The following is a 19,129-nucleotide window of genomic DNA, read 5'->3' as shown; positions in this document are numbered from 1 at the left end:
AGAGTTCTGTTGATTCTACCTCCTGAGTATCTTTGAAAACTATTCACCTAACTATATTCCTACCTTAGTCCAAGCCATGATCATCTCTCTTTTGACAATAACCTCCTATCTTTCTTACATTTTCTTTTGCCCTCCAGTCTCCATATAGCAACTAAAATGATGTTCTAAAATCCCAAATCAGATCATGGAACTCCTTCCTTGAAAATCAATTTTGTTGACTTAGAATAAAGATCAATGTCAGCATCATGGTTTATATATCATTCTATGGGGATCTGGCCCCTATCTTAATTCTCTCATTTACCGTGGATCCCTTATGCTATGATCACCCAAGTTTGTTTTCACTTCCATAAAGATTTTTATCACTTTACCAGCTTAGCACATTCTGCCTTACTCCTACTAATCTCACTTTTGAGTGTCAGCTTAAACTCACTCTCAGAGAAGTCTTCCCTGACCCTCACTGAATAGTTTAGATCTTCTAGATAAATGCTCTCATTGTACCCTGTAATTTTCTTTGTAGCATTTATTATAATTATAATTATTTATTTGATATTTATTTTCATTGCTAGATGTAAACTCTTTCAGGTTTTTGTCTTATTCAATGATTAATTCCCAGCATTCAGTTCAATGCCTGGGATATAGCAAGCATTGACACCCTTGTTAAATAGCTAAATGAATGAAAGAGTGGCCATATTAAGAGTATAAAACATGATTTAAAAAAAACCAAACATTTTACAGTGAGAACAGACCTTCTTTTTATTAATATATTGAGATAAACTACAGAGACTGAAAGACAAAAATTTGTATTTCATTCAGCAGAACATTCATTAAAAATCAAATGCATTTGAGTTCTCACAGAAAATTTTATGTAAGTCTGATATAACATTAAATATTTTACAAATCAGACATTTCATTTTTAAATCTAATTTATGATCCTGAATACATTATAGACAAAGTAAGCTCTCCTTTACCAGTTTCATTTAACTTAAAACAAGGCTTCCATTAAAATTCCATCAAACCTTAAAAATTACCTGCAGCTTTTAAAAACGCATAAAGTAAATGGAAGGAGTGTTATGTAGCAATCCAAAAACCAAAAGCAGAAATTGGCAAGAAGCATTTCTTAATACAGATAAACTGCAAAATATCATTTATGTGTGTTTTCTTCTCATTGGTTGAACTGTCCTATTCAAAATAATTATTTTTGAAACTAATAATTACAATACTCCAATGTCATTGAAAATCTCTATGATTTTAATGGTGTACTTAAATGGCAAAGTAGACTATCAGATTGAAATGTACAGAATCTTGTGCTGAAGTGAATGAGACTTGCTCACATCTATGCCAGGTGTCATCTGCTATGCAGTTATGAGACATCTTGGCAACTGGTCATCCCAAATTTTACTAACTTACTAAACAAGGACATTTCAAGAAATACTTCTTACCCCTATATGCTTCCAGATGGCTGGATATAGAAAGATACAATTATGTTTGAAGCATGGGCCTTATAATAGGAATCTCTGCATTAAAATATGAAAAAGAGCAACAGAAAGAATTCACACCAATGAAATTGTGTGGACAGATTTTCAAAGTTAGAAATAAAAATATACACTGCTAATGGAAGCCCTGCTCTGTGCAAACATAGTGTGGTATATATGAAACAATCACGTTTGAGGTATTAGCTGGAAAAAAAATATATATATACACCTATACATGGACATATCCACAGAATATTCACAAATCTATTGGCCCCAACACCAGCAGAGTCATATTAAATGAAAAAAATCACATACCAACAGGAAAAAGTTACACATAGGGAATTTACAAAAAATGTGGTGCCACAATCCTTAATATAAGGAGTATGTTTTGAATTGTTTTGAGGAAAAATGTTTCCATTTATATGAAACTATCTATTTAATAGTAATAAAACCAAAAAGGAAGCTGAATTCTAGGAATGTGTTGCCTGCCAAATAACTGAAGGGATGAGCAAGAATTCCTTGAAAAGCCTCATTCTATCCTTTTTCTTTGTAACTTAAAATTACAATTTAAAAAGTTGGAAATTATTGCCAGACTACTTTCTTTTTGTTGGTTTATAGAGAATTTTATGGATTTTAACTAGGCAATAGTCCAATGTGGTCAACACACAAGGTTTTTCAGCTGTTGAATGAAAATTAAAATTCAGATTTATTGTTTTCATTAATTTTTCTGTTCAGATGAGAAAAAGATTACAAATTCCCTTTCAGTTTGTTTCACTCAATATGAAGATGGATAGTAGTAATAGGATAGTACTGAATCCAAGCTTCACATGGGGAAGCTCAACAAATGTACAGATTCTCCTCTTTTAACCATTTGGTCCTTTGACATAAAACTTGCTTAACTGGCAAGATAGCCCACTTGGTCCTCAAGCCAACATCAATAAATATTTAACTGTCTTAACACAGGTGGGAGATTTATTTTTTAATGAAATACATAGGAATCCATTAACATTAGCATGTCACATATGATAAATATCTTCATTTAAAAATATTACAGATCAACAGAAGGGAAATCAAAAAGTTAATCATTTTTCTCAGTAACTACTTCAGTATAATTAAAGATTTAACTGGAAGAAAAATTAAACATAAAAGTATAATTAAAGTAAAAAGCTGGTATTCCACATTTCTGTTCCTATGAACACCTGAGCTGACACAAAAGTTGAGTAGTTTAATGCATTGGCAACATATGCCTTAAGGGCTGTACTTTTCTCTACCAAATCTTTGTAAATCATAAATAAGCATGTAATAATTATGAAACAAATAACTTATTTAGGCATTCAACTGTAATGTTTACAAAATATATTAACTTATTAGATGAATCCAACTTGACATTTTTCATTGTTGAGAATTCAGTTCACTTATTTAATCAAACTACATTCTGAAACTTACAAATGACTAAATGACTAGCACCAGTCTGTTTAGGAACTAAGGAATAAAATAAGAGGAGAAAGGTCTTCATTTCCCCCAAACCCTCAGAAGGACAATATTGTTTGTGTGTATATGCATGTGTGTATTTGTGTGTGTTTATGTAAAAAGGGGTAAAAATGTAAAGCATTAATAAACATAACTGCTGCTAAATTGTTAGAACACCAGTTAAAGGAGCTAAAAAAGCAATATTCAAAGACTGAGGACTTAGATGGTCATTAGAATGAGCCAATGAAATTACGAAGTTCATGTAGCTAAAAATAAGATGGCAAAATGTTGGGACTTTTATTGTAAAAAAGCAGCAAACATGAAAATCTTTTAACTCAAGAAATCTAAACTTTCTTACTTTATACAGTTAACTCCAAATTCTAAGACACTTGTTGAGCTTTTACACCATGATACAGGTGACATTAAGGACTGAATCTTTACTTGCATACTTCATATGTTGCTTAAATTGTCAGGCACTCAGTCTGTCATTTTTCACTGCAGAAAATTTTATCAAACGCATTTTCCCTAACATTTTATGGAATTTAATGGAATGTAGCAATGCAACTGAAATGTAATACTGTCCAAAAGCCATGTATGACTTTATAATATACACTTTATGGTATCACTTAACTTGATAATAACTTCACCTATTCCTTAAAGTTCAGATTAAGGGAAAAAGAATTAGTCAACAAGAAGGTAAGTTCACAGAATTATCAACCATAATAGTGAAAATCTGCCATTAAAATTAGAAAAATAAATAGATGAAATTTTTTATTCAAGTTTTTATAAATTTTCTGATGCATATGAACTTTCAAAGTTAAAATGCTATGAACTTATTTTTTAAAAAACATATTCTACAGGCTCAACAAAACATTTAAAATTGTATTTTCACTTTAGCCCTGCTTTTTTTTTAAAGATAACATATCTAAGAGCAAGTTGGTTAAGCTGTCCAGATTTCCTATGACAGTATGTTTAGTTTAACCTACTAATTCAATCAGGCATTTCTGTTGATTCACTTGGAAAAGGGGATACAACATAACATTTTTACGAGGTCATTTTAGCAGTTTTATTCAACAGATGCCATAAATTAACTACATTCAGAAAAATAATTTAAACAAAGAACAAAGCCACCCTAGCTAGCATTCTCTCACTCACAAAAAAGTACCAAAGATATATTTATGTTCCATTAACTGAGTATAAATCAAAATCATTAAAATATTACAACTGTTAAAGACAGAAGACTAGAAATTAAATAGTTTCATACCTAGTATACAGGCACCAAAAACTTCAATTTCCAGCTGTTTGTTTTTTCTAATTCATATTATGGATTTACTTACAAGGGGCTTATTCCTATAGGATTAATTCAATTACTCAATAGTGCATAGATTTTAGCTCAGAATTTTTTAAGGATGACTTGCATTAAGTTACTATTCTACCTGCTGCTCTATTTCTGCTCACAGTTGCATGTGGCCAAACAGATCATGCTCTGATCAGATAAGTATACTGTAATCTACTTATATGTTTAGGAGTTGACAATAGGGTTAAAAGGCACAAAGCTATATTTTAATATTCATTTTACTTATTATTTATTTGTAGAAGAACTTCTTTGGATCCTGCTTATTTTGATCACCAAGAAACTGCAAATTTCTATGGGGGAATATATGAGTCCTCTTCATAAATTTTAGCAGCCTCAAGGACATACACATCAAAATTTGGTGGCCTTTTAATTATTGGAATTGTAAATGACATAACTGCACTTTACTGTTGAAGACCCTTTTAGTTTAATATTTATAATCATTTCCTCATATTTTCTTTAAAATCTATCAGCATAGCATTTCATTTCTATGCATGTATATGTATAGTAATTCATAAAACTAAATAGCAAACTGATATTCTACACCAGTTCATTTATCTCAATATATATTTTGGAATATAACAGCAATATTAAAAATATCAATTCCCTCTAACCTGATAATGCTATAAGATTTTACACAAAGTTAAAGTTTTTGTTTTTTCTTTTTGAAAAAGTTTCATTGTTTAAACTCCACGTATTTGACAGCTTGATAAGGAAAATGTATATGTGTCATGTAACATTTATTCCATCAATTTAAACTGAAGTGTCTCATGGAGCTAAACACTAAAAGAATTTAAATAAAAAAGCAGTAACTTGTATGTACACAAACTGATCATTCCATAAATAAATATTTACATGACAAGGGAAAAAATGGAGAATCACTAAAACTGGAAATTGCTACAGGTATGATAATCCTTTCTCAAGACATTTTAGTTAGGAATCATGTAAGCTTTTAAAATGAAAATAATTATAGAAGCGTAACTAAAATATTCAATTTTAGTTTTCAGTTACTATTTAAAGGAGCCAGTAGGTCATGAGCAGTCCAAGATTTCAGGAACCAACTATTCAGTTTAGTTTTCAATATCAAATCTTTTCCTTCATCTCTCAAGATGAAACTAAACTTACTTACAGAAAAAATAAAGAGTATGCTAAAAGGTATATAAGTAAAAATTCCAGTTCATCCTCCTTTATAAAGACTGGTCAGCCGCTCTAATTCTTTACAGTTGTCCATGCTCAAGGCCTCTGCCTTCCTTCGGAGCCGATCATCGCGGTATACTTTTGCTGCATACTGCATATCTGTTTCTGTTAACAAAGAAAAATATTTTGCTAATTGAATAAAATTTTGTCACCTAGTTGCTTAAGCTCAAATGATGCTTTATAGGAACGCTTTGAAATATTTTGATTAACTGACTTTAAAAAAAATCCAGGTACAACTCCTAAAAGCCATTTTAGTAGGAAAAACAATTTTAATAAAAACTTTATCTGATGTCTAGCAGGCAAAAAAAAAAAAAAAAAAAAAAAACCAGAAAAGAAATAAGGATAGAATCCCGTCAATTTATGTTGGAATTCTCTCTACTCCCGTTCCCTAGTGGTTTAAACATTATTCCTCTGAAGCATCATCTTGGCCTCTTTTCCTAAAAATATTATATGCTTTTCAATATGCTTATGGTTGTTTTTGCTGTGGTCTTCTGTTAGGATTTCAGATTATCCCAAGACTTAAGTATTTAATACAAAAATTTAAAATCTTGTTCTGAGTTTACTTACATTGAAAAATACATAAAATAATGTTACCGAAGGAACACAGAAAAAATTCTTGTTATACAATCATAATACTGCTATTCAGCAAGTACTTCTGAGGCTTCCTTCAGTGTGTGGACAACACAGTTACTAATGATACACAGACTACAAATCAAAATTCTTCAAGGAGTATTCCTTGTTTTTTCCTGTTACTCTCAGTCATTTCACTGTTTATTAATACTTGTAAAGACTAGGAGGACTTAAAGAAGATGTAACAAAAAAAGAAAAAAGAAATCAGTTACTTTCTGGAACAAAATGGCCAAAGTAGAAGACATCAGTTTTATATGGATTAGCCAAGATCACATTCAAAATATACTCACAGTTAAGAGTGTGTTCCATTTGTAAAGATCTCCAGAAATAATCTTTATTAAATCAAAGGACTAGGATTAACAACTCAATCAATATTATTCTATGCCTTTTACTTACAAATAATGCACTTATATCTATTTACAGATAACTCTTCTCAAAGGAAAAATCTGATACTTACTAACGAATGGCAGAGTCTAGGTTTCAATCCAACTCTCCATTGCCTCGCTTAATATTCTTTACATTTTTTTCAAAGTACTGCTTGGGCTGGATAATTTTTTGTTGTGGGGGACCTGTCCTGTGCATTGTACGATGTTAAGCGGCATCCCTGACCTTAATCCACTAGATGCCAGTAGCAATCCTTGCCATTCCATCCCATCATGACACACAAAAGTATCTCCAGACATTACCAAATGTCTCTAAGGAGGGGGTGCTAGGGAGGATGGCAACTCATTCCCAGCTGAAAACCTAAAAATCACGAATAGTCTAATGTAATCTTCTCTACACAGAACAGACTGATTTTGCAAACTCAGAGTTAGAAGTCAAGGAAGTCACAATCTCTAACTACCACTGTATAGAGGAGAAAACCAAAAGAGGTTAACAACTCTCTTAGAAGTTATATTTTATCAACTTTTCCCTAACAAGGGGGAGATGTTAATAACTGCTGATATTTTCTGAACATTTACTATATGTAAAGTACTTTATTCTGTGATTTATTTTTCATAACAAACCCATAAAGTTGGTTATTTCTCAGAAGATTTTGGAACACAGGGCCTGGATTCCAGAGACAAATTGTCTGGTTTTGAGTCACAAATGACCTCTATGACCTTGGGCAAGTTAGTAATCTCTCTTTGCTTTGTTTCTTCATGTGTAAAATTAGTATAATAACCTCACAGGGTTGTTGTGGGAATTAAATGAGTTAATCCTTATAATGTGCTTGGGACAGTGACTGAAACAGTAGGGATAATATAAACCATAGCTATTATTTCCTCCTTTCATCATCATCACCCATTTTACACATGAAATAAACTCATAGAGGTTACAATTCGTCAGCTAAAAATTTCAGAGCTAGGATTCAACTTTACTCTGTTTAATTCTAAAATCAATTGTGCTAACACTGCACTATATGATCTAAATTATTATTCATAACAATGGTGTTACAGAAACAAGAACCACAACACTCAGTTCACATGCAACATCTCAGCAGATTCTTATGGTCAATTTTTATAGGTGGAAGTGTTCCTTAAATTAAGAAAACTGAGGCTGGAAACGGCTAAGCAAATTGAGTATTCCAAAGAGCCTCTCTGTGCACAAAGTAAAGAAAAATGAAATATCAGCAAAACTCATTGCAGGTTAAATTCTAAGTACTAAAGCTAAGTTAATAAAGAGTTTCAAACTTAACTCTGAAAACAGGATGGATGCATCTTAAAATTGATGACATAGTTTATCTGCCCGGATTTTTTTTTTCTTTCTTGGTGGTACATAAAAGAATGACATATCTTACAATGGATATTTTCAATACAATAAAACTTGGTATTACTTATTGAACCACATATTTATTGATAACAACAGTATACAAGTACCATTTATTAAGTCCTTACTATGCGTCAGTTCCTGTGTTAGGCCACATGTATATAAAATGCATGATCTCATTTAAGTACTGCACTCCAATTATGTGCCAGGGAATTCCAGAACATTCCTTGAATAGGGAAACCTACATTAATCAGTTCCAAAGACTATGAATCAGTTTTAAAATGTTAAACATGTGATAAACTTACTTTGCTGTCTTTCTTTCCAGCAATTATTTCGAATATTAGTCACATAATCTTCTTCTACACTCTTTTCTACCTTTTGTAATAACATTCCTTTATATTCATTTTTAAAGTCCTTGTTGACATAATAAACAACACCCAGGTTTTCTGTCTGCATTTTAATAGTTTGCCCTGTTCCACTGTAAAAGAGATGCAGTATCATTTTAATTAAAATTGGACATTCCAATATGTTACTATAAACCAAGCAAACAAAACAATTAAAAATCATGGAAAAGTTAATATTGGTAATACAGGTTGAGCATCCCTAATCCGAAAATCTGAAATCTGAAATGTTCCAAAATCTAACACTTTCTGAGCATCGACATGATGGCACAAGTGTAAAATTCCACAGCTGACCACATGTGATGAATCAAAGTGAAAACAGAGTATAGTACACAGTAACCTTTTGATCAAAATACAGCATCATAGGAGGAAACTAAAAACCTGTAGTTGTTTGTTGTTGCTATTATTTAACAACTGATACAGGTATTCTGGTGATGCTACTATGCTGGTTAGTTACCCCTGAACATACTATTTCTTCGCTGTTAAATACTTATATGTGAATTAGAGTAAGAAAATGATTGCTTATCAGTAGCATATAAATTCAGTCAAGAATGATACCAAACAACCACAGGTTGTCCACATGAGTGGCTGAGATAGTGATACCTTTGCTTTCTGATAGTTCAACATATACAAACTTTGTTTCATGAAACTTTATTTCAAAGTTACTGAAAACGTTGTATAAAATTACCTTCAGGTTATGTGTATAGGGTATGTCTAAAACATAAATTTCATAAGACTTGGGTACCATTCTCAAAACATCTCATAAAATATATACAAATATTACAAAATCTGAAAAAAATCTAAAATTCAAAGCACTTCTGGTCTGAAGCATTCTGGATAAGAAATACACAAACTGTAACTTATTTACATTTTCTCAAATTGCCTAAAACCATGATTTCATGTCACAAAAAAGTAATCACACTTTTAAATATACTATGTTCTTATAAAGGTATCCCAATATTTAGTTAATAAAAATCTTATTTGGGCCGGGCGCAGTGGCCCACATCTACAGATGTGAGTACTTTGGGAGGCTGAGGCCGGCAGATCACCTCAGGTCAGGAGTTCCAGAACAGCCTGACCAACACGGAGAAAACCCATCTCTACAAAAACTACAAAACTAGCTGGGTGTGGTGGTGCATGCCTGTAATTTCAGCTACTTGAGAGGCTAAGACAGGAGAATTGCTTAAACCTGGGAGGCGGAGATTGCGGTGAGACACAATCGTGCCACTGCACCCTAGCCTGGGCAACAAGAGTGTAACTCCATCTCAAAAAAAAAAAAAACTTATTTAGAAAAAATAAGGTAATTCTTATTTTAGACCAATGTGATTTTAATACTGTAAAATCACTGTCAACAATAGGATTTTTATTATTTTTTCTTTATCTGCTTTTATAAAGTTCATGCTGCTGTAACAGCCAATATGATGTGATCATTTCCTTTATGTTCACTGTATTAAAGTTGTCTAGAATGGATGCTGTGTTCATTCTTCTTATGGTCTGACCTCTTATATATAAAGTATATGGTTAAAAAAGTACGTCACAAAAAAGTAATATTTGCTTTTATTTAATCGATATTTTGCAAACTGAAGAGTAAAGTCACTTTACCCTTAATGATATAAATCTATGTAAGATCAATCGTTGCTCTTTTTGTCTTTAAAGTATTTTTGTCCTTTAGGTACTTTTATCTTTAATGTCAACACATTACCTACCACATTAAATTGTTATTAAGTTCAAATATAGCATTTCTGTCCTTATCACAGTGGAAGAACAGAAATATAAATTAATAACTAAAGACATTTATTACTTAAAGTAACTATTTTAAATATTAGATATAAATTTTAAAATCTGGTACACTTGCAGTAATAGATCTGGCACTTAAAAGTTTATAAGAACACAAGCTCTTTAAAGGAAGCTAGGTCAGAAATAACAATTCATTTTTGTAAAACTTCACTTAGCTACTTACGATCTGGGATATAAGGAATAAGGAGGATTAGAGACCATCAATTGGCTTAATAATGACACGAGGATCAATACAATTATGGGCATCAGCTGGATAAACACAGAAAAACCTCCCTATAAAAAAATCAACAAAGAATAACAAATTGTAATATAACTGTAATTGTTAATAATCCAACAGTTGTCATACATTTTGAGGCAGAAAGGGCATTTGAGATATCTAGTTCAGTGCTTTCAAATCACTTAACCATACCAACCTCCTTCGGTGATTCTTAAAAATATAACTGTCTAGGCACATCACTAGGAGATTCTGATTTGAAAAACGCTGATAGAATTTGATTTCATTTTATAGATGAGGAAGTCCTCATTCTTTTCTCTCTCTCCTTCCCAACTCCGTCCCCCGACATACACAGAGACTCTATCAATATGCTGCAGGCTGTAAAACCATTTTTACCTTGGATTTGAGGATAGAAGATGGGAGCTGATGAGTGGCAAAGCTGGGGGCCAGGCCTTTTAATTTCTAGTCTAGTGCTCTTTCCATTTACCTTTCCACTTCATGTAATTAAACTGCTATAGGTAATTAGGTATAATTGCATTAGAACAGGGAAAGTTACCTCCAATTCAAGTTTTTCAGTATTCTAAATTCTTCAGGGCCAAATATAACAAGTTACCTTCATAACATGCACAGTGCAGGTTTACCTTCATTAGAATCATCGAATAACAAATTTAAATGAGTCATACTATCCAACCACCCGCTGCTGACCTCACCTCCTAGTCCTACAATATCCCTAAGGATTTTCTAGACTTTACTGAACACCTCTGGTAAGAGAAAATTCATTATTTCCTACAATAACCTGCCCTCTTTTTAGACAACTCTAGTTGCTTTTCCTGAGCTGAAATTTGCCATTTTGTGATTCCTAGTCATAAACGTACATCTCCTCTTTCCTCTTCTCTTTCATGTCCACTATGTCGATGCTGATGTTGTTGGCTATAACTAGCTCGTCCATTTGAAAAAGAATGTACACTACCTAAAAAAATAAAAGCAAGGTTAAATTAGGGATAGCAATTATGGTCAGAAAAAAATATATTTTCTTTCACATTTTTCTTTAATTTTTAAAAATTACTAAATCAGTACATGTTTATTTTCAGTAGTAAATACTTATTGCCCTCTTTTCTTGGGAGTGAAGGGTGGACAGAAATAGTAACGATTCTTCCCAATTTGCTTCCTTTACAGGTAGAAATTCCTTTATGAAAACTTGACTAAGAGTTTCTCTACACTCATAGAGGACTTTTGTTGTGATTAGTTGTTTTTGTATATATTGGATTATTACTTTGAAACTTTAATTTTTGCATTTATTAATGAATCATAAACATCTCTAAAAATCAAAAGATAGTATTCAAATTCATTTTTAAAAAATAGCTCTATAATGTATCTTGGTATAGGTGGACCACAATTTATTCAAACATTCTCTTGCTGATAAACAAGTTGTTTTCCTATAAAATGGCCAATCAGAAATGGCTACCACTGACAGACTATGTTATAACTAGCAAAATAACTGCAAATGAACTATCAGTAGAAAACTTACTGTTGTCTGAAAGATTTCTGATTGTTCCTAGCATATTTCCAGCCAAAAAATTACTAGATTTAATGTTTCTATAATTATGTATTCTAACATGTCAAAACACAGATTATATTTTCAGTCATAATTTGCATTCATATATCCTCTTTCCTTCAAGGATGTTTTGCAAAACATCTTATCAATGACCACAACCTTGCTGGGCATGGTGGCTCACATCTGTAATCCCAGCGCAGGATTTGGGAGGCTGAGGTGGGAGGATCACTTGAGGCCAGGAGTTCAAGACCAGCCTGGACAACATAGTAAGACCCTGTCTCTCCAAAAAAGTTTTTAAAAAATTAGCTGGACATGGTGGTACATGCCTGTAGTACTAGCAACTTGGGAAGCTGAGGCAGGAGGATCGGTTGAGCCTAGGATTTTGAGGCTGCACTGAGCTATGATCATCCCAGTGTACTCCAGTCTGGGCAACAGAACAAGACCCTGTCTCTATTAAAAAAGAAAAAGAAATGACCACAACCTTTCTCAATAATATTCAAAAAGGGCCACCAGGTCAAATCACATTGCTACATTCATGAAGATTCTCCTAATTTTGAATGGGACATTTAACTTAGCACCTGAAGTAAATTTTGTAAACAGGACTAAAGCTATAATTTTAAGTACCTTAGAGGAGCTACATTCAAGAAAAATTAATTTCCGCACTAACAACTCATAGTACAGTAAGTCCTCACTTAATGTCATTAATAGGTCCTTGGAAACTGCAACTTCAAGTAAACGTGATGTACTATATGCCTTAGCAATTTAACTCTTGTTTATATCAATTAGCCTGTGGTAAAATTGGTTGTTATTCAGAACATTTTTTCACTTACAGTCACAGTTTCCAAAAACCTTATGTTAAGTGACCGCTTACTGGAAATCTAAGTGGAGTTTAATACTATTTATGTTGGCACTATAAAATCTATCCATTTAGTGGTATCACTACAATATTTCACTTTGATAGTCTAAAGTTAGCTATTTCTACTTTAATGTAATTTTTAAAATCCACTTTGTATATAACCTATGAATCAGACTTTCTACTGTTTAAATGGAAAAAGAAATGAGTACCTCTATTTACATCCAAATTAGCAAACTATAATGTTATTGATAAAATATTTACTAAGATCTCTAAAGAAGCAATGTCAAAGAGTCATCCAGGTTTAAGTAAAGAAAACCCTTCATAATTATAATAATACTTACCTGAGACATTGCCATTACATTTCCTGCTTAATTCCCTTTCAGCTTTATATAAAATGCAGAATATCTGTACTCTTCATTTTTTTTAACTAAAATATGTTCTAGGAAAATATGGGTTTTTTTAAATTTAAATGTTTTACTTTGTAAAAGTAGTAACCCTAACATTTTTCTCCTGCTTTCATGAAAAACCATCACAGGATCAAAACATTACAAGAAATGTAGGGGAAAAGGTAGATATATCTCTAAATAATATAACTGGAGTAAGGCTCTGTAGCTTCATAAAATATAATATCTATAATTACATTAAAGTACCTGAAGGAAATCCACCCCCAAAAAATATATTAAACAAGTCTTCTGGAGTTATATCAGCTTCACAACCTCTATGGAAATTAAATCTGCCATTGTTTTGGTGGTTACAAGCTTGTTCTTCATTGCCTGTGAGGTCATACTGTTTTCGCTTTTCTGGATTACTTAACACAGCATAAGCATTTCCAATCTCTGAAAAAGTCATGAGTAAAAGTTGGTAAGCAAAGTTATTATATTATAAAAAGCTGCCCCACATAAAAACTAATGTCATGCTGAAAAAAAAAAGACCACCTGAAACTAATCCAGAAAATTGTTAAAAAGTAGGAAGTTCTTTTAAAGATACACATTGTTTGCAATTACACATATTATTTCTCAATACAACTTTTGACACCAGACAAGTCTCTACTGCTTTGAAAACAAAGGAATATCCACCTTTCCTGTTTTAACATTGTGTTCCAGCTCCTAAAATCCTGCCTCTTAAGCCATTCATGAAATAGTTTAAACCAATAAGAGCAGTAGCTACCATTTATTGAGTACCTAAGAACTGCCAGGCTCTGCACCCAATACTTTATTACATTGTCTGTTATTGTCCCCACTTTACAAATGAGGGCCCTAAAATTCAAGAAGTTTAAATAATTAGCACAATAAGTACACTCTCTTCATGCAGGCTATGCCAAAAATCTGTTTTTGCACCCTGGAGTCTGAATGAGCTATTCTTTCATCCTATTACTCCAAACAGTTTATCCTCCCCTAAAACAGTAAAAAAGGGGACTGTGTTTATGTTTTCATGGCAATATTCACAAGATCCAACATAAGGTCTGAATTAGTTTTTAAATAAATACAGACAATCCTCAGTTTTTCGGTTTTACTTTGCATGACATTTATTTATAAAAAAGAATTCTATTTCCCATCTCACAGTCCTAAATCCAAGAGGTAATGGTACACTGGTTACCAGAATGTCTTTTTGAAGCAATTTACAAGTTGTGATGCTTTGAATCTAAAAGTAGGAACTATCTGATTCTTATTCTGACACTTCTAATAGTTAATTACTTATTGACATTGACATAGTCAGGATGTAGAACATTTCTAATACCACCCTCATGTTGATCTTTCATAACCACATCCAACTCCTCCTCCTTCCCTCCTCAACCCCTGACAATTAATCTAGTCTCCATTTCAATAGTTTTGTCATTTCAAGACTATTATATTAATGAAATAATACAGTATGTAAATGGTATCATATTATATGATATATAAATGGAATGAAACCTTTGGGGATTGGCTTGGTAAATCATAATACTCTGGAGATCCAGGTTGTCATATATGCCAACGGTTCATGTCTTTTTATTAGTGGGTAGTATTCCATGGTTAAGGATGTACCACTGTTTGCTTAACCATTCACCACTGAATAACACCTAGGTTGTTTCTAGTTTTTGGCTATTACAAATAAAGTTGCTATATACATTCATGTACAGGATTATGTGTAAACATAAATCTTCATTTCTCTGGAATAAATTCCCAGGAGTGCATAGATTTTTGAGAAACTGCCCAACTGTGTCATTATATATCCCATCAACGATGTATGAGTGATCTATTATCTGCATCCATACTAGCATTTGGTATTGTGATGACCTTTTCTTGTGTGTTTTTTGAGACGGAGTTTCACTCTTGTTGCCCAGGCTGGAGTGCAATGGAGCACTTGGCTCACAGCCTTCCAGGTTCAAGCAATTCTCCTGCCTCAGCCTCCCTAGTAGCTGGGATTACAGGTATGCACCACCATGCCTGGCTAATTCTGTATTTTCAGTAGAGATGGGGGTTTCTCCATGTTGGTCAGGCTGGTCTCAAACTCCTGACCTCAGGTGATCCGCCCACCTCGGCCTCCCAAAATGCTGAGATTACAGGCATAAACCACTGTGCCCAGGCAACTTCACATCTTTACTCTGTTGAGTCTTCCAACCCATGAATATATTTCAGTCCATTTATTTAGCTATTTTCTGATTTCTTTAATCAGTATTGACTAAAGAAATATATATAATAGTTTTTTTATATATAATATATATATATTTACATACAGCTTTCCGTATATAAATCCGACACAAGTTTTACTACATTTACACCTAAGTATTTTTTTGTATGTATGATTATAAATGATAATGTAGTATTTAGTGTCTAAATATTCATGCTAGTTAAACATAAATGCAATTACTCATTTGTATATTTATATTGTATCCTGCAATCTTACGGGATTCACTTAGTAGTTATAGAAGTTTTTTCTGTGGATTCCTTGGATTTCTATGTAACCATGTAATTTGCATATTAGGACAGTTTTATCTCTTCTTTTCCAATCTGTATGCCTTTTATTTCCTTTTTTTCTCTTTAATGCAATGGTTACTACTTCCTGCACTTTGTTGAATATGAGTGGTAAAGAGACATTCTTGCTTTATTCTTGATCATAGGGGAAAAGCATTCAGTCTTTCACCATTTAATGTTGGCTTACAGGTGTTCTGTAGTTGCCCTTTATCAAGTTGAGGCAGGTTCTTTCTATTGCAGTTTTTCTGACAACTTTTATCATGAATGGGTGCTGAAATGTATCAAATGCTTTTATTCCACTGATTAATATAATCATGCAATTTTTTTTATTTGGTCCATTAATATGGTGGATTACACTCGTTGATATTCAAATAGTGAATTGACTTTGCTACCTTAAAATAAACTTCTATTGTTTGGGGTGTATAATTCTTTTTATATACTGCAAAGTTCTGATATTTTGTTAAGGACATTTGGGTTTATTCCACAAAGAATACTGATCTGTAGTTTTGTTTTGTTTGTTTTGTTTTTTGTAAATGTCTTTGGTTTTGATATAAGGTAAAACATTTATTAAAGTTAACTGAAAAATGTCTCTTCCTCTTCTATTTTATGGAAGAGATTTTACAGAATTCGTTTTAATTCTTCCTTTAAAAGTTTGGTAGACTTCTTCAATAAGAGTATCTGAGCATGGAGATTTCTTTCTTGGGAGTTTCATAATTATAACGTTAATTTACTGAACAGTTCTGTCTTAGTCCCTTTTGTGTTGTTATAGAAGAATACCTGAGACTAGCTTATGGTTCTGTAGGCTGAGAAATTTTTGGGCATGGCCTTGAGTTCTGGTGAGGGCTTCTGTGCTGCATCACATGGTAGAAAAAAACCAAAGGGGAAGCAAACAGGTGCACAGAGGGGCAAGCCTGAGGGGTGTCCTAGCTATGTAACAACCTGCTCACTTAGGAAGTAATCAATTCCTGCAAGAACTAATCTAGCCTCAAGACAGCAAGAACTCACTATGGTTAAAACAGCACCAAGACATTCATGAGGGATCTGCCTCCATAACACAAACACTTCCCACTAAGCTACACCCCCACAACACTGCCACATTGGGGATCAAATTTCAATATACCCAAACCACAGCAAGTTCTATAGGGCTACTCACATTATCTATTTCAGACTAAGTTGTGATCATTTGTATTTTTCAACAAATTGGCCCATCTCATCTAAGTTGTAAACTTACGTGTATGGAATTGTTCATAGTATTATTCTCTTATTATCCTTTTGATGTCTGCAGTGATATCCTTGTTTCTGATACCATTTCTGACAATGGTCATTCTGTCTTCTTTTTTGGTCAGTCTTTCAATTTTATTCATTTTTTTTAAAGAATCAGCTCTGTTTCATTGATACTCACTATTGTTACTGTTTTCAATTGTACTGATTTCTACTCTTACAATTTCCTTTCTTTTTTGCTTTGAGTTTATTTTGCTACTCTTTTTCTAGATTTGTAAGATAGAAGCATAGATAACTGATTTGACACTGTTCCTCTTTTCTAACATACGCATGTCATGTTACAAGTTTCCTTTCAGGGATGTGGAGAAACAGGAACGCTTTTACACTGTTGGTGGGAGTGTAAATTAGTTCAACCATTGTGGAAGACAGTGTGGTGATTCCTCAAAGATCTAGAAATATCAATACCATTTGAACTAGCAATCCTATTTCTCGGTATATACCCAAAGGATTATAAATCATTGTATTATAAAGAAACATGCACACGTATGTTTACTGTGGCACTGTTCACAATAGCAAAGACCTGGAACCAACCCAAATACCCATCACTGATAGACTGGATAAAGAAAATGTGGCACATATACACCATGGAGTACTATGCAGCCATAAAAAAGAATGAGTTCACATCCTTTGCATGGACATGGATGAAAGTAGAAATCATCATTCTTGGCAAACTGACACAAGAACAGAAAACCAAATACTGCATGTTCTCACTCATAAGTGGGTGTTGAACAATGAGAACACATGGACACAGGAAGGGGAACATCACACACTGGGGCCTGGGGGGTGGGGGCTATGGGAGGAATAGTAGGGGGTGGGCGGATTGAGGGGGAATAGCATTAGGAGAAATACCTAATGTAGATGACAGGGCAAGGGATGCAGCAAACCACCACCAAGGCATGTATATACTTATGTCACAAACCTGCATGATCTGCACATCTACCCCAAAACTTAAAGTATAATAAATAAATTTAAAAAAAAATTTCCTCTCAGCATTCCTTTAACTGGTTTTCTCATTTTTGATTGTTGTATTTTCATTTTTTGTTAGTTCAATATATTTTTTAAAATTTGTTTTGATATTTCCCCTTTAACCCATGGATACTTTAGAAGTATGGTGTTCAGGTTCCAAGTGATTGGACATTTTCCTGTTACCTCTGTGTTATTGATTTCCACTTTGATTCCACTGTGATTAGTGAACATACTTGTATGATTCAATACTTTAAATTAGTGGAGGTTTATCTTATGACTTCGGATATGGTCTATCTTCCTGTGTGTTCTGTGGGCACTTGAAAAGAATTTGCAATCCACTGTTGTTGAGTGGCATGTTGTATAAATGTTGATTAGATCTTGTTAGGTGATGGTGGTGTTCAGTTCTTCTATATTCTTGTTGATTTTCTGTCTAATTGTTCTATAAATTATTGAGGGAGAGGTACCAGAGTCTCCAACTATAATTGTAAATTTGTCTATTTCTTCTTCCAGTTCTATTAGTTTTTGCTTTACATACTGCACAGCTTTCAGTGCATATACATTTATGTCTTAAAGGACTGACCCTTTTATCAAGTACATGTTCATAATGTACTTCTCTGGTAATTTTTTTACTCTAAAGCCTACTTTGTCTAATATTAATATAGCAACTCCTGTTTTCTTTTAATATTTGCATATATATTTTTTCAATCTTATTTTCATCCTGTATGTAGTGTTATAAATCAAATAATTTTCTTGTAGATAACATATAGCAAAAGTATGTTTTGTTTTTGAGACAAGATCTCACTGTGTTACCCCAGCTGGAGTGCAGTGACACAGTCACAGTTCACTGCAGCCTCAACTTCTCAGGCTCAAGTGATTCTCCCAACTCAGCCTCCCAAGTAGCTGGACCAACAGACACATGCTACCACGTCCAGCTAATTTTTAAATTTTTGTAGATATGGGGGTCTCACTGTTGCCTACGTTGGTCTTGAACTCACGGGCTCAAGTGATCCTCTCACCTTCACCTCCCAAACTGCTAGGAATATATAGGCAGGAACCACTGCACCTAGTGAAATCATGTTTTTAAAATTCGTTCTGCCAAAAGACTTTTAACTGGCATAGACAGGTCATTTACATATAATGTAATTACTGATAAGTTAGGCTTTAAGCTTGCCATTTTATTTTTTATTTTTTCATTTCTGTTTTCCTTTTCCTGACATCTTGTGAATTATTTGA

General features: G+C 33.1%; 1 protein-coding gene across 3 annotated transcripts in view; it reads right to left on the bottom strand.

Annotated features, from left to right (window-relative positions):
- Nucleotides 1-727: 727 nt before the first annotated feature.
- Nucleotides 728-19,129, bottom strand: part of DNAJB14 (DnaJ heat shock protein family (Hsp40) member B14) — a 50,967-nt gene continuing 32,565 nt past the window's right edge. For all 3 annotated transcript variants that reach the window (XM_078366772.1, XM_035293255.3, XM_035293258.3), the window contains 5 exons: nt 13,346-13,531; nt 11,160-11,254; nt 10,234-10,343; nt 8,178-8,350; nt 728-5,598 (listed from right to left, as the gene is read on the bottom strand). In XM_078366772.1, coding sequence (XP_078222898.1) covers nt 5,474-5,598; nt 8,178-8,350; nt 10,234-10,343; nt 11,160-11,254; nt 13,346-13,531 — 689 coding nt within the window. In that variant the 3' untranslated portion in view covers nt 728-5,473. The remainder of the gene's footprint in view (nt 5,599-8,177; nt 8,351-10,233; nt 10,344-11,159; nt 11,255-13,345; nt 13,532-19,129) is intronic.

This window comes from Callithrix jacchus, chromosome 3 (assembly GCF_049354715.1).
Source record: "Callithrix jacchus isolate 240 chromosome 3, calJac240_pri, whole genome shotgun sequence".
NCBI classification, from domain to species: domain Eukaryota; kingdom Metazoa; phylum Chordata; class Mammalia; order Primates; family Cebidae; genus Callithrix; species Callithrix jacchus.
Note: the sequence above shows the minus strand (reverse complement) of the source record. Positions and strands in the feature narration are given on the sequence as shown.